The sequence below is a fragment of the Macaca fascicularis genome, chromosome 3 (genome assembly GCF_037993035.2).
Source record: "Macaca fascicularis isolate 582-1 chromosome 3, T2T-MFA8v1.1".
Lineage (NCBI taxonomy): Eukaryota > Metazoa > Chordata > Mammalia > Primates > Cercopithecidae > Macaca > Macaca fascicularis.
Window position 1 is genome coordinate 190,958,808 of NC_088377.1, and position 25,750 is coordinate 190,984,557.

Sequence of the window (25,750 nt, forward strand, 5' to 3'; positions counted from 1 at the left end):
CTAGCCCCTCCCAGGGTAGCCACTGTTACGATTTTGCTGCATAACCTTTCAGGCTATTTTCTCATGCATATACATACTTGTGTGTACTGTAGAAAAATACAAGGGTTAAGAACACACAGATATAGTCTACATATCTTCTGCAGTTTGCTGTTTTCACTCAACAATATGTCTTAAGGATCTTTTCGTGTTGATACATTTTGATCAACTTCCTCTCTGAAACGGTTTCCAGGGCCCTGGTTAATTGTGAAGGCAGCCTGGTGTGTGGCAGCCGGGCTGGGCTGATGTCTTCAGAGTGGCTGTGTCAGAAGTGCCTCGTATATGACAGAAAGAAGTGGGCTGTGCCCTGGCTATAAAACCTGGCAGCATTGGGCGATTGGACAGCAGTTAGATATGGGTGACTTGGAATGTTCTCCATTCATTCATTTATTTAACAAAAAATGTGCCTACCCTGTGTCAAGCCTGGAGCAGGAAGAGGAGCAGTAACTATTCCCTGATCTTAAGATAGGCCTTAGAGGTGGGCACAGATTGGTGAGGTCACCCAGTCCTTGAAGGACACCCACCTGAGGGCACTGTAGGATCTGTGGCTGCTGTAACAGAGACTGAAGAAAACAATGAAACCAAAACCGCAGCTTCCACGTGGCCGGGGATGGTCTTCCTCCCGACAGAGCAGCTCACAGGCCCCGGCTCCTTCCAGCCTATCGCTCCACCTTTCCTGGGGCCAGGCCTTGTTACTGTGGTTCGAGATGGCCCGCAACCATGCCCGTGGCCCTGTTGAAGGAAGCAAGGGGATGGGCTGGGGCCGGGTGGGGGGTGCCCTTTCCCTTTTCGTTTTAGTTGATGCCTTTCCCTTTAACCAAACACTTTGGTTTCTTTTTGTTGTTGTTGTTGAGACAGAGTCTCGCTTTGTCGCCCAGACTGGAGTGCAGTGGCCGGATCTCAGCTCACTGCAAGCTCCGCCTCCCGGGTTCACGCCATTCTCCTGCCTCAGCCTCCCGAGTAGCTGGAACTACAGACGCCCGCCACCTCGCCCGGCTAGGTTTTTGTATTTTTTAGTAGAGACGGGGTTTCACCGTGTTAGCCAGGATGGTCTCGATCTCCTGACCTTATGATCCGCCCGTCTCGGCCTCCCAAAGTGCTGGGATTACAGGCTTGAGCCACCGTGCCCGGCCCACTTTGGTTTCTTGTACATTTAGTACTTACTGTGCAATGTTTACTTTATAAACATTGACCCATTTAAGCTTATTCCAACTCTCAGTTTCCTCATATCATAGATGAAGAAACGGAGGCAGAGAGAGGTGGAATCCAGTGTCAAAGATCCCATAGCTGGAGGAGGCAGCGCCCTCACATCCGTTAGCTAGACCAGCCACAGGGCACATCTCCTTATAGGGAGGCCTGGCAACAAGTCTGGAGTCTAGGTGGCCACATGCCCAGCAAGACACCAAGTGCTCTGTTAGTGTTGAAGCGGGGTGGATAGCATTGGAAGATGGCTGGTCATCCCCGTCACAGCTCACAGCCCATCATTCACAGGCCAAGCTCCCCTCGCTGCCATGTCACACGTCCCCAGGATGTGCTGTGCCTTTGCTGGTACCTACAGTTCTGTTGGGAGTCTCTTTGGGGTCGTGGTCCCAACAGAGGCTGTGAGAGGAAAGATGCCCCGTGATACCTGCTGCCCTCAGGGCCTCTTCCTCTTTTCCTTAGACGCAGGCCAGCTGGAAACACCCCAGGAGTTCCGGCCTGGATCAAGCAAGAGGCAGGAGCAAGTGGGAGGAGCCAGCAGGGCCCACAGGAGACCACTGTGGCACACCTGTGCTCAGGTAAGGCGTGCTGGGCTGTGTCTCCCCAGGCCTGTATCCCTGGGCCTTAGGAGACATGGCGTTCCCCGGGGGGCCTCCCAGCGCCTCTAGCAGGGCCTCCTCCTGCGCCAGGCTCCTGAGGGAAGGCAGTGCGCAGCCTTGGCTGTGTCTCTGCAGAATCTTGTGTGCTTGCTGCGTGGTGTCCTCCCATGCAGTTGTATGAAATCGTTCTTTTATTCCTGAACCTGTTTCCTGTTCATTTCATGAACTCGTCTGTAGGCAGCATGGTGCTGGGCGCCGCAGGGGCTCATTAATGTGTGAGACACAGATCACTCAGGAGAGAGAAGATGAACACACAGTACGCAGTGGGATGGGGCACCGTTGTGTCTACAGCCAGAGAGCCCTTTCAGGATCTGATCCAAAAGACGGCCAGTATTCTTTTTTTTTTTTTTGACACGGAGTCTTGCTCTGTCTCCCAGGCTGGAGTACAGTGGCCAGATCTCAGCTCACTGCAAGCTCCACCTCGCGGGTTCACGCCATTCTCCTGCCTCAGCCTCCCGAGTAGCTGGGACTACAGGCGCCCGCCACCTGTATTTTTTAGTAGAGACGGGGTTTCACCGTGTTCGCCAGGATGGTCTCGATCTCCTGACTTCGTGATCCGCCTGTCTCGGCCTCCCAAAGTGCTGGGATTACAGGCTTGAGCCACCATGCCCGGCCGATGGCCAGTATTCTAAAAGCACCTATGCTTACGATGTGCAAATAGCTGAAGGTGTTCTTTCAACTGTAGTAAAAAGGGTGTCTTGGTGGCCACAGGCGGCCCGGATGAAGGTGCTGCTGGGGAAAATGTCACCACACTGGTCTTGGGAGGCTCGGTGAGAGGGAGGTGGGACTTGAGAGGGGCTTAGAGCCTGGGTGAGAGGCAAAGAGGAGGCCAGAGGTGTTCTGGGTGGAGAGGACCCTCGGGCCGAGGCTCAGAGGTGGATGAACGGGGTAGCCTTAGGTGGAACAGCACAGGGTGGAACCCGGCAGAGGACAATGGGAGCTGAAGGAGGCTAGGCCAGAGCAGGGCCTTTAGTGATGCTGGAGCCCCGGGCTTCAGACTCCAGGAGAGCCAAGGGCGGGTGGCCTGGCTGCAGAGTCTGTGGCAGGGAGGCCTCACTCGCTGTACCCTTCTGTGTCCCTTCCCTGCAGAGACCTGTCTGAGCCGCAAAGAGGAGTCTGGAGGGAGGGTCCGAGGGACACAAGCCAGCCTGGGCTGCTGGAGGGGGGCCTGGCAAGGAGGGCTCTCGGGGAAGCACCTGTGGGGGTCTGCTTCCTGACCCCAGGGAGCGAGAGGTGGCCTTCCTCCCTCCAGGCCCTCCAAGCCAGGCTGAGCCAGCTGCTAGGGGCATGGAGCAGTGCCCACCTTGCGCCCAGCGGGGCCAGAGCTTCGGCTGGAAGGAGCTCAGCCCACAGCAGGAGTGCGCGCATCATGCCCCACGGCCTTTCGCTAGTGCTCAGTGTCCCAAGAGCTTCGCGCACTGGGCCACCCCCGCCAGCCACCGCCAGGCGCATGTGGCCCAGCGCACCTACACCGGCGCCAGATGCAGTAAGACCTTTGTCCACCAGTCGACGCTCGCACCCACTACCGCACGCACATCGGGGAGAAGCCCTACGAGTGCGCCGAGTGTGCCAAGGTCTTTGGCGGCCGGCGGCCTGTCCACGCTGCTGGAGCACCGGCACACACACATCAGCGAGAAGCCCTTCCAGTGTGCGCAGTGCGACAAGCGCTTCACGCGTCTGGCCAACCTGACCGTGCACCAGAGGGTGCACTCGGGCGAGCGCGCCTTCCAGTGCGCCCAGTGCGGCAGGCGATTTGCGCAGAAGCCCGGCTTCCTGCGCCATCTGTGCGGCCACTCGCAGGAGAAGCGCTATCCTTGCAGCCGGTGTGGCGAGAGCTTTACCTGTCCCTCCTGGCTCATGTGTCACCAGGACAGCCATGCTGGTCATGTTTCTCCACCTTGCCTGGTTTGTGAGAGGGACTCCCCGATCGACGAGCCGCCCACGGGCCTCAGGGATGCAGTGCGGGGGAGCGCCACTGGTGATCCTTCTGCCGCATTCAGATTTGAGGGCACCGGTACAGAGCTGAGCCTCAGGAGGTGCCCTGGGGACAGGCAGCGGAGCAGTGGTGATCAGGAAGGTCTTGCGGGGAGTCCCTTGGACAGTTCTTTTTCTCGTGTGAAGATGGAGAATGTGGGTAGCACCCAGAGAGCTCCCTAAAGGGGCTCTGAGGGCACAGGGGCAGTTGGTGCCCCTTAAATCCAAGCGGCCTCTCCTGGGGGTCACTTCTTGACCAGGTCGAAGTATTCTGGCCATGGTCATGGCTTCCCAAGGGAGGGCTGTTCTCCCAGGCACTGCGATTGCCCACGGGGCTTCTCATCGCAGGGAGGCATGCAGGGAGGCAGGGATGTGGCCGCGATAGAGGCCAGTCCCAAACACCTGAGCCTCACTGAGGGGAAGACCTGGGCTGGGAGATGGGGTGGGCAGGAGTGGCCGGCTTTGCCTTGTTCTATTAGGGGAGTGATTTTCAGAGACAAAGGTTCCAGTTAGGAGATGTGATTACTCAGTGCTTTGAAGGGACATCCAAGGTATTCACCCTTAGCCATAGCCGTTGGTTTCCTGGATACTGACTGTGAAGATTCTAAAGTGCTTCCTAGGGTGGGCAGTGGTGGCAGGAGGCCTTGGACGGAGTCCAGGCCAGGCCCAGCCTCCTGTTTAATAGGCTGAGCCCAAGCATCCCTCAGATGTGAATGCAATAGCCTTGGTGAGTTGTAAAATGTTTCATGGAAACTTTCACTGACTTCTGCCCCGGCCGGGCACGGTGGCTCAAGCCTGTAATCCCAGCACTTTGGGAGGCCGAGACAGGCGGATCACGAAGTCAGGAGCTGGGAAAGGCAGCTTTGTGGGACATGTGTCCCAGAAGGGCCTGGGCTGGCTGTGGCCCAGTGCTCAGGACCAGCCATCTTGGCTCTTACAGGGCACTGTCCAGTTGGTGTAGTATTTGCCTTCAAGCCGTTGTTGGAGCAGGCAGGCAAAGGGGGCTTTCTGAGGATCCAACCTGTGCCAGTCACTGGGATACAAAGAAGACTGAGGCCTGGTTCCTAGCTGTGGGGCTGGGAGGGGTATCTGACGTCAATGGTGGCACCTGGCAGAGGACACACACACACCAGCAGGCAGCAAGGGCTGCAGTAAATGTTGCAGAAGCACCTAAAGGTTGAGCAGAAGGGAAGTAGGAAACCTGGACGTGGGCTGCCAGCAGCTGAGAAGCCCTCCTGAGATCCTGGTGACCCCACTACCATCTGAAGATTTAGGCCAATCACTAGGGCTTTTCAGGCAGGCCCTTATGGTGGCCCGCCAGTTTGGGACCCTCCCATTTTGATACATTAGTTCCCCCTCAGCTACTGGAGATCTCAGCCACAACTGGGCTCTAGCTGTGACCCAGACTCTGCCAGGATTCTCTAGATCCTCAGCTGTCAGATAATCCCGTGTCCCCCTCCTCCTCCCCACTAAACCCCCAGTGCTTGACATGAATGCATGTGTGCTTCCTAGGACTAGAGGCCGGTGCTGTCTCTGTCATTGCCCTCGCTTTAAGGGACACACGAGCAGATGGTAGCAAGCCCTGGAGAGCAGCACTCGGGCAAGTGAGGTGGCTCTGGCACTGGCCTTGGACTTTCATGTTTGTAGCTTGAGTTGGTTTTTATTGGAAGCTCTGTGATTTACATAATCACTTACAACCTCTGTAAATAAGGAACCATGTATGAGGAATTGTAAATTTCCTCTCTCCCCCTTCTTATCCTGTCTGTGATCTTGTTTGTGATGCAGTAATGATATTCCACTCTAGGTTCCCATGATCAGGGGTGAAATACAGTGATTTTCACCTGTGCTTCCATTCTGAAGCTCTGAAAAGAAGTACTGGATGGACTGAAGTCCAGGACAATGTCCCAAAGAAAGGCAGAGTCCAGGTGGGCTTGGAGGACCAAGGCCTGGATGGGCACTGGAGGGCAGAGGCCTCAGTATCATCGCCCGGAGGGCACAGGCCTATGTCAACGCCTGGAGGGCACAGGCCTATGTCAACGCCTGGAGGGCACAGGCCTATGTCAACGCCTGGAGGGCACAGGCCTCAGTGTCAACGCCTGGAGGGCACAGGCCTCAGTGTCAACGCCTGGAGGGCACAGGCCTCAGTGTCAACACCTGGAGGGCACAGGCCTATGTCAACACCTGGAGGGCACAGGCCTCAGTGTCAACGCCTGGAGGGCACAGGCCTCAGTGTCAACGCCTGGAGGGCACAGACCTCAGTGTCAACGCCTGGAGGGCAGACGCCTCAGTGTCCAGCACTGTGCCCTGCACATGGAAAGCCCCTATGTTTGTGGAATGAATGAATAAAAATGTTTTCATAAGTGATGCAATTCTCAATTTTAATGTCATTGATCTGATAATGCAAATTTTAACAACACATCTTTACCATTTCCTGCCTTCAATAATAGTTGTTAATACATTTCCAGTATTTAATTGAATCTAAGATCTATTGATTGTAAGACACACTCTTATTTTCTACTTCACTAAGCAAGGGAAAAAATGTGTCAATTTCACCATGACTCTTCTCAATGCGGGATGACAACTAGCTAGGTGGTGATGTGTGAGCCACTGTTACTATTCTTGACAATGTCAGATCAAGTGATTCATTTCTTTGTTGAGACAAGGAGTGGAGTGGCACAGTCACGACTCACTTTACCCTTGACCTCCCAGGGCTCAGGTGATCCTCCCACTTCAGCCTCTCGAGTAGCTGGGACTACAGGTGCACACCACCATGCTGGGCTAATTTTTTTTTTTTTTTTGGTAGAGACTCAGTTTCACCATGTTGCCCAAGCTGGTCTTGAACTCCTGGGCTCAGGCAATTTGCCCACCTCATCCTCCCAATGTGCTGGGATTATAGGAGTGAGCCACTGTGCCCAGCCAAATGATTCTTTTTTTTTTTTTTGGTCCTGAGATGGAGTCTTGCTTTGTCACCCAGGCTAGAGTGCTGTGGAGTGGTCTCAGTTCACTGCAACTTCCATCTCCCGGGTTCAAACAATTCCGCCTCAGCCTCCTGAGTAGCTGGGATTACAGGCACATGCCACCACATCCAGCTAACTTTTGTATTTTTAGTAGAGACGTGTTTCACTTGAACTCCTGACCTTGTGATCCGCTTGCCTTGGCCTCCCAAAGTGTTGGGATTACAGGCGTGAGCCACCATGCCTGGCCAATGATTCATTTTTAACAAAGGTCCTAGAAGTGTAAAAATGAACCAAGAACAGCATTGGGTCCTATCAAGATGGGCTACCAATACATCATATCCTAGACAGCTCTTGAATTTGGAATCCCATCACTTCTGTTGGTACCAGAGAGCTCAGTTTTGTGATAGCAGCTCCCATTGTCAACCCCAGCTACAGACAAATCACCCTGAGACACCTGAGCCTCCCTCACCTTAGTAAGGTGAGGCACCTATTGCAGGGAGGAGCCTCTGGTCCTTTAGGTCCTCTGGTCTCATGTAGCAAATTTATTGATTAGGACCTGTTCCGGGTCTCCTTCCTAGAGCACAGTCCAGAGTCCTGGGGGAAGGCGTCCACACCAGCACCCTCTCCAGCTCATATCCATCCTGTCCCTGACGATCCAGAGCCCCACGCTGCTCTGAGGGTAGCTGGCTCAGGGTTGTGGTTTCAGTTGTTTCCTCCCAAAGATATGCTCAAGTCCTCATTTTCAGTACCTGTAAGTGTGACCTAGGTTGGAAATAGGGGTTTTGCAGATATAATTAAGATGTGAGTTAAGATGAGGTCACACTGGAGTAGGATGGGCCCTTAATCCAGTATGGCTGGTATCCATGTAAGAGGAGAATGCCATGTGAAGGGCACAGATGCGGAAGGACATCATGTGATGGTGGAGTGAGTTTGGAGGGACGGGTCTGCGGTCAAGGAAGGGTGGCTGCCGGCGACACTAGAAGCGAGGAGAGGGATGTGAAACAGGTTCTCCCTTGGAGCCTTCAGAGGGAGCACGGCGTTCCTGGCACCTTGATACCACACCTGCAGCCTCTGGAAGTGCCAGGGAATACATTTCCATTGTTTTAAGCCCGCAGGGTGTGGTGCTTTGTTTCAGTGGCCCCAGGACACTCCTGGGGTGGAGACTGTGCTTCCCCGCTGGGCTGGGATGAATGGGGCAGTGGAGGCACAGCTTTGAGGAGGAGGGTGAGGCTGGGCCCTGCTCCAGAAGAGGCTATTACTTGTTCTCCAGATGAGAGGCAGCTGTTCCATTTTCTCCTGGCGCGAGTAAGGAGAAAACAGAATCGCTTTTCCGCCCTCAGCCCTGCTTTACCATCTGGAAAATGCAGGGAGATTGGGTGGAGGTGGGGTCCCCATTTCTCAGGCTTGTCTATCCAAATCTCCCCATCCTGGACCCCATGTCCCACTGTCCCATGTGGACTCTGACTCTGACCTGGGCAGCCCATTGCTATCCCTTGTCTTCTTCCAGCCTTCTACGCAGACTGCCCCATGGCTAGAGGATGTGAGAGCCTCTTTCAAAGCGCCTTTAATGACCTTCTGGTATTCAGTTTGTCTCAGTCGGCGGTTGGCGTCCTGAGCCTGCTGTTTCATTTATGCAAAGTGTTCATGTTCATGTTGTGAATGGAAGCCAGACCCCTCACCATCCTCATCTTTATCATTGCCCTACACCAGGCATTGGCGACTGCAGCTTCGAGCCGACTCTGGGCAGCTGTGTAATTTGCAGGGCCCAGTGCAAAATCAAACTGTGGGGCCTCTCATTCAAAGGCAGAAAGAAACTACCATGGAGGGTACTAGAATACCAAGCGTCTCCTTTCTTCCACACACTCTCTTTTGACCTGTCATGGTGTTTTTTGTTTGCTCTTTAATGTCATTCTGAGTAAAGTTAAAACATTAATTGTTAACGTAACACGATAACTGAAAACATTATGAGTGTATGTACCATTAATCTTTGTATTATGAAATGATAGTTTTAAATGCAAATAGAAGAACATTTACTGGGATGCAGAACCACTGGAATCACATGATTCCACACAAGTAAACAATATTTGGAGTTCACACATGCATATGCATTTCATTCTTACAAGAACCGTGGATACTGCCCAAAACTAACTTCATTGTTTTCATTTTACTTCCTGCTCCGTGCCTGTTCTACCAACACTCTCTATCTTCAGTATAACCAGGAGCGAAGGACTGAGGGAAAAGGAGCCATGGGCTGCCCTCTCTTCTTCCTTCTAGCCCAACATTTTCAGAGTAAGTGATTGGCTAGCACATGTATGATAATACGAGTAGCATGGGGAAGAAAGTGTCTGATACATTTCTTTGGTTGCTTGTGTTTCTCAGAACACCATGTGATATGGTTTGGCTGTGTCCCCACCCAATCTTGAATTGTAATTCCCACAATTCCCATGTGTTTTGGGAGGAACCTGGTGAGACGTAATTGAATCATGGGGGTGGTCTTTCCCGTGCTGTTCTAGTGACAGTGAATAAGTCTCATGAGATCTGGATCTGATGGTTTTAAAAACTGGAGTTTCCCTGCACAAGCTCTCTCTTTGCCTGCTGCAATCCATGTAAGATGTGACTTGCTTCTTCTTGCTTTCTGCCATGATTGTGAGGCCTCCCCAGCCATATGGAACTGTAAGTCCATTAAACCTCTGTCTTTTGTAAATTGCCCAGTCTTGGGTATGCCTTTAGCAGCAGCATGAAAATGGACTAATACACCATGGTATTCTTTCTGTATTTGAACCAAGTTCTGGTCCCAAAGGAAAGTAGGACCCCTTGGGCTGTCAGCACCCTACTTTCTCAGTCATAGATGGAATGTGCTTACCTTATATCTATCCCACTGGGTCTTGCTGGACTCCATGCATTGTGGGCCTCCGGAATTCTATGCAACGGGGCACCACAAGCACTCTATATGCAAATTGAGCTGCAAGGAACATGCTGTGCTCATCTCTGCTCCTGACATGCTCATTGTCCTGTTGGATTTCACCTGTAAAACACAAGTTCAAAGGTAAGATTATGAGTTTCCTGATGGCGACAGCAGAGCATGATAGCAAACTCGGGTCTTTCTAAGCACGGGGATCTGTGCCACTGCACAGGTTCATGCCCATGAAGCGCTCCTGATCTAAGTGGTGCTTGGGAGGTGTTAGTATCGCCTGTTCCAGGTACTGCTGAATAGAGCAGCAGTTCCAGACGGAGTCCTGCTCTTTTACTATGAAATCACAGTGCAGTTGGGGGATGTGAGTTTATGGATTCAATAACTCATGTATTCAGTAGCATTTTCCATGCTAAGTCCTGTATATTAGAAATATCAAATCCGTGGGATCTGCAGTGAGAGTCCATGCTCTGAGATGTGTGTGATTGTGCATGTGTTAGATGTGTGAAGGGCTTGAATGGCTCAAATCCAATACAAAGCAGCAATAATGAAATAGACTACATGCTGATGTGGGAACCCGGGGCAGGCGGAGACTGGCTGTCAAGAGAATCAGGGATGTGCTCAAAGGAGCATGACGCTTGTGCTGGGTCTCAAAGAATAAGTATCTTCAGGGACTCCCAAAGGCGTGAATCCCGTCCAAAGTCCTCAGCCACCCACCTCTGCCACCTCCTCTGCTACCACCCTGCCTCGAACATCGTGCTCCACAGCCAGGCCTTGCCCTGGCTACCTGCAGTCTGCACTGCCCACTGGGGGCCTCCCTCATGGCCAGGGCAAAGGGCCCATCCTTCTACCTGGCCATGCTGGCCATGCTTCCAGGCCTCTGCTGTCGCTGGTCCTCTGCCTGAGAGCCCTTCCCTTCAGACATCCACACGGCTCGCTCCCCGCTCTCTTCAAATCTCTTGCAGATGTCACCCCTGAATGCTCCATCTAAAATAGCACCCCCCTGCTGCTGGGACCCTTTCTCTTCCCCCAACTCTGCCTTATGTGTCTTCACAGCACAGATTTGCATCTGACATTAATTATTTGATTATTATATTTTTAAAAAAATTATTTATTTTTTGACACTGGGTCTCCCTCTGCCACCAGCCTGGAGTGCAGTAGTACAAACACAGCTCACTGCAGCCTCGACCTCCTGGGCTCAAGCAGTCCTCCCACCCCAGCTGTCAAGTAGCTGTGACTACAGGCACATGCCACCATGCCTGACTAATTTTTAAATTTTTTGTAGAGATGGGGTCCCTCATGTTGCCCAGGCTGGTCTTGAACTCCTGGACTCATATGATCCTCGGCCTGCCTCGGCCTCCCAAAGTGCTGGGATTACAGGCGTGAGCCACTGTGCCCTGACTGTTTGATTATTATCTACTCTGTGAGTATGGGGATTTTGTTTTGTTCCTGCTGTATGCCCAGTACCTAGAATAATGAATGCCTGGCACATAGTGCTTACTAAATATTTGAATTATGGAATGAGTGTTTTGTGTTCTCTTCTCTTCTCTTTTCTTTTTTGATGGAGTCTCGCTTTGTCGCCCAGGCTGGAGTGCAGTGGCACGATTTCTGCTCACTGCAAGCTCCGCCTCCCGGGTTCATGCCATTCTCCTACCTCAGCATCCCAAGTAGCTGGGACCACAGGCGCCTGACACCACGCCCGGCTAATTATTTTCTTTTTTTTTTGTAGAGACGGGGTTTCACCATGTTAGACAGGATGGTCTTGATCTCCTGACCTCATGATACACCCGCCTTGGCCTCCCGAAGTGCTGGGATTACAGGTGTGAGCCACTGCACCCGGCCTTGTGTCTCTTTCTACTAAAATGTCAATTCTTTGAAAGCAAGCACCGTGTTCTTCATCTCTGTGTCTATCCCGTTTAGCACCGAGCCTGGCACAGAGGAGATGCTTCATAAACGTTACATGATCTCTTCAAATGGCAGCATAACATTCCACTAAGTGAATGCTGTGCACCGTTCCCCTACTACTAGACATTTAGAGTGTTTTTTCTAATTTTAAATTAAAAATAATACAGTGCTAATCTTCTTAGGTTTATTATTTTTCCTGGGTGTTTATTTCTTTAAAATAGATTCCCAGAAGCAGCACGACCGAGTCAATATAATAAATACAACATTGCCAAAACTGCTTTTGAAAAGGGTTGGAGAGGATTGAAAATGTGGAAAATCCCATTTTACCAGACTTGTCATCTTAAAATGTTAGTGCTAGATAACAAACAAGCAGAAACAAAAACAAAACAACAACAAAAAGTACTGTGTTGATGGTATTGGTCAGCCTGGGCTGCTAAAACAAAATACCATGGACTGGGCGGCTTGAATAACAGAAATTTATTTCTCACAGTTCTGGAGGCTGCAAGTCCAAGATCAAGATGTGGGCAGGTTCCTTCCTGGCTCTCCTCAGGGCTTTCCTTCTGACTGGCAGACATCCTCAACATGTTGGGGAGAGAGGGGGAGAGAGCAAGAGAAAAGGAGAGAGAGAGAGAGAGAGAGAGAGAGATGTGGAGATGTGGTCTCTCTTCATGTAAGGGCACTAATCCCACCTTGGGGCCCCACCCTCATGACCTCATCTACACCTGATTACCTCCCAAAAGCCCCACCTTCAAACACCATCACCTTGGGGATTAGGGCTTCACCATATGAATTTTGGAGGACACATTCAGTCTGTAACACTAACCAAGAAAAGTTTCTGGAAGGTGACAGCATGAGCAGATTCATGCTGTGTGTGTTATGGGTTGAATTATTTCCCCCTCCCCCCACTTTTTTTTTTTTTTTTTGAGATGGAGTCTTGCTCTGTTGCCCAGGCTGGAGTACAACGGCACAATCTCGACTCACCGCAACCTCTGCCTCCTGAGCTGAAGTGATTCTCCTGCCTCAGCCTCCCCAGTAGCTGAGACTACAGGTGGGTGCCACCATGCCCAGCTAATTTTTGCAATTTTAGTAGAGATGGGGTTTCACTGTGTTGGCCAGGCTGGTCTCGCACTCCTGACCTCAAGTGATCTGCCCCGTCTCAGCCTCCCAAAGTGCTGGGATTACAGGTGTGAGCCACCGCCCTGCCTCCCCCACAAATTTATACGTTGAGGTCCCAAACCTCAGTACCTCATCATGTAACCGTATTTGAAGATGAGGTCTTTAGAGAGGTGATGAAGCTAAAAAGAAGCTGTTAGGGTGGGGTCCCCATCTAAGAGGACTGGCATCCTTATGAGAAGGGGAAGAGACACCAGGATGGGCACACATAAAGGAAAGGCGTTTGAGGACACAGCGAGAAGGTGACCACCTGAACGCCACAGACAGGCCTCAGGAGAAACCAGCACCACCGACACCTTGATCTTGGGCCTCCAGCCTCCAGGACTGTGAGAAAATCAGTCTGTTGTTGAAGCCACCCAGTCTGTAGCATCTTGTTATGGCAGCCTGAATGGATTCATGGTGGGTCAATTGCTGATGGTATGGAGAGTGAACAGCTCATAGGACAGGGTGAACCAGCTGCAGCTTCCTTTGGGCTGGGTGGAGGCTGCCGGCACCACCCCACAGGATTCTTCTCTCTGTGGGTGCTCCTGGGGGTTTCCTGAAGGCTGTGGGCCCCAGGAGGTGTTAACTCTGTTTGCTGGCTGGAGAAGGCATCCCTCCAGGGGCTTGGATTGGCCTTTATCATTCCAGAAATATTTACTGAACCCAAGTCATGTGCTATGTGTTAGGTGATGGGGCTACAAGGCAAGTAAGGCACGGGTCCCCAAGGCTCAGACCAGCGGGATGCCTGTGAGAAACAAATCCCTACACTCATGCTAGAGCCAGTGTTTCGGGAAATTTAACTTAGGGTGCCTGGACATCGCAAGCATGTGTCCTTTTTAATTTGTATTTTTTTATAATATACAGACAACTGGGTTTGGGAATCATATTACTCCTTTTTTTTTTTGTGACAAAGTCTCACTCTGTCACTCAGGCTGGAGTGCGGTGGTGCCATCTTGGCTCACTGCTAACTCCGCCTCCTGGGTTCAAGTGATTCTCCCACCTCAGCCTCCCGAGTTGCTAGGATTACAGGCACCTGCCATCATGCCCGGCTAATTTTTATATTTTTGTAGAGACAGAGGTTCACCATGTTGGCCAGGCTGGTCTTGAACTCCTGACCTCAGGTGATCCGCCCGCCTTGGCCTCCCAAAGTGCTGGGATTACAGGCATGAGCCACCGTGTCTGGCCACTCCTAGTATTTTTAAAAAATATTGTGGATGTTTTAATAACTTTTATATATACTTTTTGTTAGGAAAAAAGGTACATGTTTGTGTGAGAACATAGAGGCCCGATGGGAAAGGGGCAGAGGAGAAGGCTCCGGCGAGGTTTTGTTCTAGTTACACTCTCTTCCATTTTAGAAAGTTAAGAAAATATTGACGCAATAATATATTTACATGGTTCAAAATTCCAGTGGCACAGAAACAATGGTATCTTCTCTCACTCCTGTCCCCAGCCACCCATGTCCCCTCCTTGCAAGCAACTGATGTTCCCAGTTTCTTATACATCTTTCTAGAGCTTTTTCATGCCATAAATGCAAATATGTCATCTCTCCTTTTCTTCTCGTCTACGAACAGTAGCAGGCTATGCAGAAACACATTGTCCTTGCTCGCTTTTCTGTTTCTTCTTGGCAATCTTTCCATATCAGTGGATAAAGAGCATCTCCATTTGTAAGCGTGCCTAGCATTCAGTTGTACAGCTGTATATAATTTATTTAATAGTCCCCAGATGATGGACAATTAGGTTGCTTCTAATGTTTTATAATTAACAATGATGTGGCTATGGAATTACCTTGCACAGGCATCATTTCACAATTGTGTTCATAGACCTCTTAGTTTCTAGAAGCGTAATTCCTGGGTCAAAGTTATGTGCTTTTAGCATTTCAAGAGTTCTTGCCAGATGCCTCCTTAGAGGTGTATCAGTGTACACTCCTACCAACAACGCAAAAACCTGTCTGTTCCCCACACACCCTGAATCCCTAGTGCGCTATCAGACTTTGTAGTTTTTAGCATCTTAAAGGAGTTTACCTGGAGGTCTTGGAGAATGAGGCTGGGGGAGGAGAGGGAGCTGGGGTTGCAGCTGTTGTGAATGAGGCCAGAAAGTCAGGGAAATGGGAATGGGAGGCAGGGAACTCTAGGCTCTCCGGTGAGCCGTGCTTACTCTCTGCTGCAATAACACCACTAGCCATCGTTTATGAAATTTTGCTATGGGTCAGGCACCACCCTAAGGCTGTAAGCCTGGAGTCAGACTCTTGTTCTGAAAAGGGCCAGACTGTACATGTTTGTTATTCTATAGGCAAAATAGTCTCTGTTGTAACCACTCAGCTCTGCCTTTTTAACAGGAAAGCAGCCACAGACATTGAAGAAATGAACCAGAGCGGCTGTATTCCAAGGAAACTTTATTTATGGACACTGAAATTTGATTTTCATATAATTCTTGCATGCCACAAACTATTTTTTTAAAGCAACAGCAAATATTTATTGAACACTTACTCTGTGCCATTAAAAAAAAAAAAACAACAAAAACCAATTGTCTCATTTACTTTTCCCCAAGTCCCATGAGGTCCTATTTCCCATCCCCCTAGTCAAACCACTGAGAAGGGTAAAATCCGTTCTTAGCCTGTGGGGCTGTGCCCTGTGACAGGCCACGGCTTGCTGATTCCTGCGGCAGAGGTTCTCATTTAGACTGGATAAAGAAAATACGGTACACGTATACCCTAGAATACAACACAGCCATAAAAAAGAATGAGATCATGTCCTTTGCGGCACCATGGATGGGGCTGAAGACCATTCTCCTAAGTGAACTAACAAAGGAACAGAAAACCAAACACTGGATGTTCTCACTTAGAAGTGGTAGCTAAACATCTTCACATGGATACAAAGAAGGGAACAACAGATACCAGGGCCTACTGGAGGGTGGAGGGAGAGAGGGGGGTGAGGATCAGAAAACTACCTATTGAGTACTATGCTTATTATTTGGTGACAAGATAATCTGCGCATCCAACGCCCACGATATGCAATTTACCCATATAACAAACATGCACATGTACCCCTGAACCTAAAATAAAAGTTAAAAAAAAAAGAAGGTTCTCATTTAATCCTCACAATTGCAGGACCTTCTGTTTTATTCTTTTTGAGATAGGATCTCGTTCTGTTGCCCAGGCTGGACTGCAGTGGTGTGACGATGGGCCCCTGCAGCTTCAACCTCCCAGGCTCGAGCAATCCTCCCTCCTCAGCCTCCCAAGTAGCCGGGACCGTAGGCACGTGCCACCACACTCGGCTAATCTAAAAAATTTTTTTTTGTAGAGTTGGGGTCTTGCCATGTTGCCCAGGCTGGTTTCAAACTCCTGAGCTCAAGCAATCCTCCAGCCTCAGCCTCCCAAATTGCTGGAATTACAGGTGTGAACCACCATGCCCCACTGTAGGGCTTTTACATCCCCATTTAACAAATGGTAAAGCAGAGTCCTAGGCAGGTTCAAGAGAAAAGAGGACTCAGTTAGCACTCAAGGAGGCGGCCACACTCACAGCTCCAGCTGGACCATCAGGAAAGAGGACCAAAGGACTCCCACCTGGCTGCAGAGCAGCCCTTTCTGCCCCCCTCCCAGAGCACTGTGGCCTCCTCACTTGCTTTCTGCAGGTGAGAGGCGGTGAACAGGACCTATGAGGGTCTGGGCCAGCCTCCTGGCTTCATAAGTAAGGAATGGCGTTTTGTGTGGTGTGTGCGTCTCAGCCTTCACCGAGCGTTCCTAACAGTTCTCTACTTCGCCACGTGCAGGGAGGCCCACTTATTTCCTCCTGATCTGGGCTATTTCCTTCCCTTCCCTTACTCAGCCCTCCCTCTTCCTTGGGGAGCCAAGGTCTCCAGGAAAGCTATTTATTTCCTGGCCAGAGAGGCTGCAGCCCTAGCAATCCCAGGGACCCCCACATCTGCGCAGGCCAGCCAGGCTGGAGAAGCTGGAATTTCACAGCCTGGAGGTGATCAGGCCCAGTCGGGCAGCTTCACTCTTTTCTCTGCAGTCTCTGCCCTGGATGTAGGGACCAAGGAACCCTCTGCATGGGGACTGTGTTAATTCCCTAGGGCTGCCATACAGGGTATTACAAATGGGGTGGCTTGAAACAACAGCAGTTTATTCTTGGACAGTTCTGGAGACCAGAAGTCAGGCCTGCTTCCTCGGTGACGCTGGCTAGAGCTCTTCCTTGCCTCCTCCGGGCTTCTGGTGTGGCCTCGCTCCTTGGTGCTTTGGCTTACAGATATTCGCTCCAGTCTCTGCCTCCATCTTCCCACGACATTCTTTCTGTGTTTGTGTCTGTCTCCTTTCCTCTTCTTACAGGGACACCAGTGATATTGGATAAGGGCCCACCCTAATGACCTCATCTTGAGCTCATTATATCTGCAAAGACCCTGTTTCCAAATAAGGTCCCATTCACAGGTACCAGAGTTTAGGGCTTCAACATATCTTTTTAGGCAACCCACTCAACCCAAAGCAGGGACCTTGTCTCTTGGTGAACACGCACAGTGAAGACCACCCCTGAATACCAGAGTTCGTTTCTTAAGTGGGCTATAATATGAAAAATATGGGAAGATATTCGTGTGCAAAAGCCAGAATAGGGAGAAGGCACCTGGATTTGAACCCCAACTTCTTGACCTACAGTCCAGTGCCCTAAGCTGCGGCCCCAACACATCAGCAGGTCTTATGGGCCCTTTTCTCCACTGGGGTCACACTCAGGGCCCATGTTGATTATTAATTCTGCAAGGAGGTCCTGCTGTACTGTAGCCCTTGGGCCTCGATGCCTCTCCAGGATCCTCCCCCATCGTCTCACCCAACACTGCGCCATGACCATCCTCGAACTTTCTTGTCAAGCCTGCACCTGAATCCATTGCTCTTGCCGCCATTTTCACATGGAATTCCTTCCCACCTCCCTTGTTTATTAAGTAAGTCCTTCAGAATGCAAGGACCATTTTGAATACGGAACGTGCCATTACCCTAGTTTCGGACAGGTGTGTAATTTATACCATCTCCTCTGTATTCCAAGAGCTATTATCATGCATTGCCATGACAGGCATTTCCACTAAACTTTTAGCTCCTGAGACCAGGAATTGTGTGGTTGTTAGAATCTGGGACACAGGAGGCACCTACTAGTGCTCGTTGAATTAAAGCATGAAACTCATCAAGGAATCTGGCTGTGCAGGGCTTCCCATGGCTCTGTTTAGCAGAGGCAGTAGGTTGCTAGTCTTTCTTAATATATTCCACTCTACTGAGAATGCTGAGAAACCCCTAGGGCTGCAGTGATGGTCCCCCACGGCCATGTCCTGGCTACTCCTAACTTCTTTTAGAGAATCACTTTTCTCCTCGTACTATAGACTATATTCTGAGTGTAAGCAGGTATACTCTTAGAAGACCTTACTCCTGAAATGGTTATACCACTCACGTACCTTAACCCCTGGTGGCAGTGGCTGGTCATGGATAGGCACAGAACTCAAGCCAAACCAACCAGAGTCCTTCTCTAGAATTTCTCTAAAATTTTTTCTTTTTTTTCTTTTTTTGAGGCAGAGTCTCGCTCTGTCGCCCAGGCTGGAGTGCAGTGGCATGATCTCGGCTCACTGCAAGCTCCACCTCCCGGGTTCACGCCATTCTCCTGCCTCAGCCTCCCAAGTAGCTGGGAGTACAGGTGACGCCACCACGCCCGGCTAATTTTTTGTATTTTTAGTAGAGACGGGGTTTCACCGTGTTAGCCAGGATAGTCTGGATCTCCTGACCTCGTGATCGGCCTGCCTCGGCCTCCCAAAGTGCTGGGATTACAGGCGTGAGCCACCGCACCTGGCCTTCTCTAGAATTTTTTAGACTCAAGTCTTTTTCTCTCTGGCAAGTGTGGAGCTATGAACCTACAAATGTTGGAGGCAGGGTCTCAGCTGCGTGGAGAGATGAGTTTGAGACATTAAAGCTAACTTAAGAGGGAACCAAAGAATAAAGCTACAGGGAGAGAGTCCTGAGAACATTTGAGTTCCTGGAAGTCAGCTTCTTGTCTGATATTTATATTATCTTTTATTTTCTATCAGCTGAAATTTAATCTCTGCCACTTACCATCATGTTAATACACCATGATTCCAAAGCTGAAATAATATTAATAGAAATTGTAATGGCGACAGGGGGTATAGCTCAGTGGTAGAGCATTTGACTGCAGATCAAGAGGTCCCTGGTTCAAATCCAGGTGCCCCCTAGTTTTCTTCACTTCTAGAATGCATCTTTTAGTTTTCTTCACTTCTAGAATGCATCTTTTGGGAGAGAGTATTTGAGACAAAAAAGGTGATGAAGGAGAAACAAGGAAAGGTTAAGAAGATGAAGAAATGGATGAAGAAATGGGTAAAAAGAATCAACAACTGTCCACCAGAGGGAGTGATATGGTCAGGTTGAAATCTGAAAAAAAAAAAAAAAAAAAAAATCTAGTTTGGCCCAGCAATATCTGGGTTGGAGGAGAAGACAGGAAGAGATGCTAGACTACTGCAATAATGATGTGCTGAACAGAGCTGGATTGAGTATTGTTCCTTCTCAACAATTAGCCTCACTGGAGGTCTAGTCCCAAAGCCCTTGCAATCTCTTTATATGGTTTGGCTCTGTATTGTCACCCAAATCTCTTGTTGAATTGTAATCCCCGATGTTGGGGTAGGGATCTAGTAGGGGGTGATCATGGGGCAGATTTTTCCCTTGCTGTTCTTGTGATAGCGATTGATTTCTCATGAGATCTGGTTATTTGAGAGTGTGTAGCACTTCCCGCTTTACTCTGTTTCTTTCCTGCCGGCCATATGAATATGTGCTTGCTTCTCATACTCCTTCTGTCATGACTGTAAGTTTCCTGAGGCCTTCCCAGAAGCAGAAGCCTGTACATCCCACAGAACTGTGAGCTGATTACACCTATTTTCTTTATAAATTATCCAGTCTCAGGTATGTCTTTACAGCAGTGTGAGAACAAACAAATATACTTCTCTTTCCCTTCCCCCATTCTGTGGACAAGGATATCACAAGAAAATTTTTCTTTGGTGGTCTGCACATACGCTCAAGCCCAAAAGAGCTGTTGGCCTGGGGCACAGAGACCTCTCCTGGAGGCCTGAGACTAGGATGATGATCATGTTGTCTCTTGGGTACTCTGTATATATCTGCAATGGGAACAGTTCTCTGGCCCATGAGCTCCTTGAGTGCCAAAACAAAGTCTTCATCAGCTAGGGGTTCAGAGAACATGACACAGATTGGAACAGGTAGGAGCTCAATAAATGTTTGTTGAATACATGAACTAGTTATGACCTGTTTAAAAATTTTTAAATTTTAAACTCAAGGGGTACGTGTACAGGTTTGTTACATGGGTATATTGAATAATGCTGATATTTGGGCTTCTAATGATCCCATTGCCAAACAGGTAGTTTATCAACCCTTCTCCCCCTCCCTCCCTCTCCCCTTTTGGATTCCTCAATGCTTATTGTTCCCATCTCTCTGTCCACGTGTATCTAATGTTTAGCTCCCACTTATAAGTGAGAACATGTGGTATTTGTTTTTTTGTTTCTGTGTTAACTCACTTAGGATAATGGCCTCCAGCTGCATCCATGTTGCTGCAAATGATGTGATTTCATTCTTTTTTGTGTGTGACTGTGTAGTATTCCATGGTATATATGTACCACTTTTTTTTTTTTTTTTGACAAGGCCTTGCTTTGTCACCCAGGCTGGAGTGTTGTGGTGCAATCATGGCAATCATGGATCTCTGTATCCTCAACCTCCTGGGCTCAAGCAATCCTCCTGCTTCAGCCTCCTGAGTAGCTGGGACTACAGGCATGCACTACCATGCCTGGCTATTTTTAAAAATTTTTTGTAGAGATGGGGGTATCGCTGTGTTGACCAGGCTGGTCTCTGGACTCAAGAGATTCTCCTGCCTTGGCCACCCAAAGTGTGGGATTATAGGCGTGAGCCACCATGCCTGGCCCCATATTCTCTTTATCGTATCTACTGGTGATGGGCACATGGGTTGATTCCATGTCTTTTTTTTTTTTTTTCCCTTGAGACAAAGTCTTGCTCTATCCCCTAAGCTGGAGTGCAGTGGCATGATCTTGGCTTACTGCAACCTCTGCCTCCCAGGTTCAAGCGATTCTCCAGCCTCAGTCTCCCAAGTAGCTGGGATTACAGGCATCTGCCATCATGTCCGGCTAAATATTGTATTTTTAGTAGAGACAGGGTTTCATCGTGTTGGCCAGGCTGGCCTTGAACTCTTGACATCAGGAGATCCACCTGCCTTGGCCTCCCAAACTGCTGGGATTACAGGCATGAGCCACTGCACCCGGCTTTCCATGTCTTTGCTATTGTGATTAGTGCTGTGATAAACATACAAGTGAAGGTGTATTTTTGGCAGAACGATTTATTTTCCTTTGGGTATATACCCAGAGTAGGATTGCTGGGTTGAAGGGTAATTCTATTTGTAGTTCTTTGAGAAATCTCCAAATTGCTTTCTACAGGGGCTGAACTAATTTACTTTCCCACCAATAGTGTATAAGCTTTCGATTTTCTTTGCAACCTTGTCAATATCTGTTATTTAAAACATTTTTAATAATAGCTATTCAGATTGGTGTGAGATGGTATCTCATTGTAGTTTTTATTTGCATCTCTCTGATGATTAATAATGTTGAGCATTTAAAAAACATGTTTGTTGGCTACTCGTATGTCTTCTTTTGAGAAGTGTCCGATCATGTCCTTTGCCAACTTTTTAATGCAGCTATTTGTCTTTTTCTTTTTCTTTTTTTTTTTTTTTTTGAGACGGAGTCTCGCTCTGTCGCCCAGGCTGGAGTGCAGTGGCGCGATCTCGGCTCACTGCAAGCTCCGCCTCCCGGGTTCACGCCATTCTCCTGCCTCAGCCTCCCGAGTAGCTGGGACAATAGGCGCCCACAACCGCGCCCGGCTAATTTTTTGTATTTTTAGTAGAGACGGGGTTTCACCGTGGTCTCGATCTCCTGACCTTGTGATCCGCCCGCCTCGGTCTCCCAAAGTGCTGGGATTACAGGCGTGAGCCACCGCGCCCGGCCTATTTGTCTTTTTCTTATTGATTTGCTTATGTTTCTCATAGATTCTGGATATTAGACCCTTATTGGATGCATAGTTTGCAAATATTTTCCCCCAGTTGGTAGCATGTCTACTCTGTTAATAGTTTTTTTGTTTTTTTTTTTGGTTTTTGCTGTGTAGAAGTTCTTTAGTTTAATTAGGTCCCACTAGTCAACTTTTTGTTTTTGTTGCATTTGCTTTTGAGGACTTAGTCATCAACTCTTTGCCTAGGTCAGTGTCTAGAAGAGTATTTCCTAGGTTTTCTTCTAGAATAAGACATTTAAGTCTTTAATCCATCTTGAGTTAATTTTTATTTATGGTGAGACGTAGGGGTCCAGTTTCATTCTTCTGCATATGGTTAGCCAGTTTTCCCAGCACCACTTACTGAATAGGCTATCCTTTCCCCACTAAAAAAAATCCATTTTGCTGAAGATCAATTGGTTATAGACATGGCTTTATTTCAGTGGTCTCTATTCTGTTCCATTGGGCTATATGTCTATTTTTGTACCAGTACTGTGCCATTTTGGTTACTGTAGACTGTCGTACATGAAGTGTAATGTGTTGCCTCCACCTTTGCTCTTTTTACTTAGGATTGCTTTGGCTACTTTACTGTTCCCATCTCTCTGTCCATGTGTATCTAATATTTACCTTCCACTTATAAGTGAGAACATGTGGTATTTGGTTTTTTGTTTCTTTTATGGTTCCATATGAATTAAGTTAAATTTATTTGTTTATTTATTTATTTTTAAGACAGGGTGTTGCTCTGTCACCCAGGCTGGAGGGCAGTGGCACAATTTTAGCTCACTGCAACCTCCACCTCTTGGGCTCAAGTGATCCTCGCACCTCAGCCTCCTGAGTAGCTGGGACTACAGGTACTCACAACCATGCCCAGCTAATTTTTGTATTTTTTTGTAGAGATGGGGTTTCACCATGTTGCCCTGGCTGGCCTGACACTCCTGGCCTCAAACAATCCACCCACCCCAGCCTCCCAAAGTGTTGGGATTATAAGCATGAGCCACAACACCTGGCCCCATATAAATTTTAGAATAGTTTTTTCTAATTCTGTGAAAAATCACGTTGGTAATTTGATAGGAATAACATTAAATCTATAGATTGCTTTGGGCAGTATGGCCGTTTTAATGATATTGATTCTTCTAATCCATGAGTATGGAATATTTTTTCCATTTGTTTGTGTCATCTGATTTCTTTTATCAGTATTTTGTAGTTCTCTTTGTAGAGGTCTTTCAACTCCTTGGCTGGATGTATTTTTGCATGTGTGACTATTATAAATGGGATTGTATTCCTGATTTGGCTCTTAGCTGGAATGTCGTTGGTGTATAGAAATGCTACTGATTTTTCCATGTTGATTTTGTGTCCTGAAACTTTACTGAAGTAGTTTATCAGGTCTAGGAGTCTTTTGGTAGAATCTTTAGGGTTTTTTAGGTATAGAATCATATTGTCAGTGAAGATAAATAATTTGACATCCTCTTTTCCTATTTGGATGCCTTTTCTTGCCTGATTGCTTTGGCTAGGACTTCCAGTATTATGTTAAATAGGAGAGATGATAATGAACATCCTCGTCTTGCTCCAATTCTTAGGGGGAATGCTTCCAACGTTTGCCCAGTCAGTATAACATTGACGTGGGTTTGTCAGAGATGACTCTTATTGTTTTGAGGAATGTTCCTTTGATGCCTAGTGTATTGAAGGTTTTTGTCATGAAGGGATTTTGGATTATATTAAATGCCTTTTTCTGCATCTATTGAGATGAGCATATGGCTTTTGTTTTTAATTCTGTTTATGTGTTGAGTCACATTTATCGACTGCATATGTTGTACCACTCTTGCATCCCATGAATAAAGCCCTCTTGATTGTGGTGAATTAGCTTTTTGATGTGTTGCTGAATTCAGTATGATATTATTTTGTTGAGGATTTTTGTGTCTATGTTCATCAGGAATAATATTGGTCTATAGTTTTTTTTAAATTATATCTTCATTTTGGTATCAGGGTGATACTGTTTTCATAGAATGAGTTAGGGAGGAGTCCCTCCTCCTCAATTTTTGAGAATTGTTTCATTGGGATTGGTACTAGCTCTTCTTTGTACATCTAGTGGAATTTGGCTGTGAATCCATCTGGTCCAGGGCATTTTTTTGGTAGGTTTTTAATTACTTATTTAATTGCATTACTTGATATTGCCCTGTTCAGGAATTCTGTTTCTTCCTGTTTCACTCTTGGGATGTTGTATGTTTCCAGGAATTTATCCATTTCCTCTAGATTTTCTAGTTTGTGTGCACAAAGATGCTCATAGTAGTCTCTAAGAACCTTTTGTATTTCTGTAAGATCAGTTGTGATGTCTCCTTTGTCATTTCTGATTGTGCTTATTTAGATCTTCTCTTTTTTCTTTTGTTACTTTAGCTAGCAGTCTATCAATCTTGTTTATCCTTTCAAATTACCAATTTTTGGTTCTGTGGTTTCTTTCTATGGTTTTCTGGGGTCTCAATTTCATTTAGTTTTGCTCTGATTTTGGTTATCTTTTCTTCTGCTAGCTTTGGGTGTAGTTGGTTCTTGTTTTTCTAGTTCCTTTAGGTGCAAGGTTAAGTTTTTGATTTAAGATCTTCCTATCTTCTTTATGTAGGCATTTAATACTGCTTTTGCCACATCCCAGAGGTTTTGGTATGTTGTGTCTCTACTTTCTTTGTTTCGGATAATTTTTAAATTTCTGCCTTAATTTTGTTGTTTATAAAAAAGTCACTCAGGAGCAAGTTGTTTAGTTTTTGTATATTCTTGTGGTTTTGAGAGTCCTCTGGATATTTATTTTTATTTTTATTCCACTGTGGTCTGAGAAAATGCTTGGTATAATTTTGATATTTTAGAATTTTGTGAGACTTGCTCTATGACCAAGCACGTGGTCAATCTTAGAGTATGTCTCATGTGCAGAAGAGAAGAATGTACATTCTGTGATAATTTCGGTGGAGTGTTCAGCAGACATGTATTAGATCTAATTGGCCAAGTGTCAAATTTAAGCCTGGAATTTCTCTGTTAGTTTCCTACCTCCCTGACCTAATTCTGTCAGTGGGGTGTTGAAGTCACCACAAATTATTATATGGTTGTCAAAATCTTTTCTTAGGTCTGGAAGTAATTGTTTTATAAATCTGGGTGCTCCAATGTTGGGTGAGTATATACTTAGGATAGTTAAGTCTTTTTTTTTTTTTTTCTGAGATGGAGTCTCACTCTGTTGCCCAGGCTGGAGTGTGGTGGTGTGATCTTGGCTCACTGCTACCTCCACCTCCTGGGTTCAAGCAATTCTCCTGCCTCAGCCTTCTGAGTAGGTGGGATTACAGGCGCGCACCACTATACCCGGCTAATTTTTGTATTTTTTAGTAGAGATGGGGTTTCACCATGTTGGCCAGGCTGGTCTCGAACTCCTGGCCTCAAGCAATCCACCTGCCTCAGACTCCCAAAGTGCTGGGATTATAGGCGTGAGGCACCGTGCCTGGACCAGGATAGTTAAGTCTTCTTGTTGAATTGATCCTTTATCATTATGTAATGTCCTTTTTTGTCCTTTTTTACTCTTGTTAGTTTAAAATTGATTTTATCTGATAGAAGAATCGTGACCTCTGTTCTTTTTTTGTTTTCCATTTGCATCATAGATCTTTCTCCATCCCTTTGCTTTAAGGCTGTGGGTGTCATTACATGTGAGATGGGTGTCTTGAAGACAGCAGAAGGAAGGGTTTTGGTTTTTTTTTAAATCTAATTTGCCACTCTATGCCTTTTAAGTGGAGTGTTTAGGCAGTTTACTTTCTTTTTTTTTTCTTTTTTTTTTGAGACTGAGTCTTGCTCTGTCGCCCAGGCTGGAGTGCAGTGATGCGATCTGGGCTCACTGCAAGCT

The 25,750-nt window shown here is 47.7% G+C and overlaps 1 protein-coding gene, 1 long non-coding RNA gene and 1 other non-coding gene across 27 annotated transcripts in view; 2 read left to right on the forward strand and 1 right to left on the reverse strand.

Moving 5' to 3' along the window:
- ZNF783 (zinc finger protein 783) overlaps positions 1-15,316 on the forward strand; it is a 52,039-nt gene extending 36,723 nt beyond the window's left edge. For 18 of the 25 annotated variants that reach the window (XR_012432998.1, XR_012432992.1, XR_012432991.1 and 15 more), the window contains 2 exons: positions 1,699-1,814; positions 2,985-6,230. Coding sequence is in view for 15 of the 25 variants with exons in the window: in XM_074036270.1 (XP_073892371.1) it covers positions 3,183-4,052 (870 nt within the window). In the remaining 10 variants the exon portion in view is untranslated. Of the gene's footprint in view, positions 1-1,698; positions 6,231-15,132 lie in introns of those variants that run through there. The other 7 variants (XR_012433001.1, XM_074036281.1, XM_074036277.1 and 4 more) reach the window with 4 other exon arrangements.
- LOC141409953 (uncharacterized) lies at positions 5,754-10,915 on the reverse strand. Its single transcript, XR_012433003.1, has 3 exons — positions 6,124-10,915; positions 5,966-6,065; positions 5,754-5,909 (listed from the first exon to the last, which is right to left on the reverse strand). It is a non-coding gene; the product is annotated as an uncharacterized lncRNA (long non-coding RNA).
- Positions 15,317-18,937: 3,621 nt separating the features above from the next.
- On the forward strand, positions 18,938-19,009 carry TRNAC-GCA (transfer RNA cysteine (anticodon GCA)). Its single transcript has one exon. It is a non-coding gene; the product is annotated as a tRNA-Cys (tRNA).
- Positions 19,010-25,750: the final 6,741 nt, after the last annotated feature.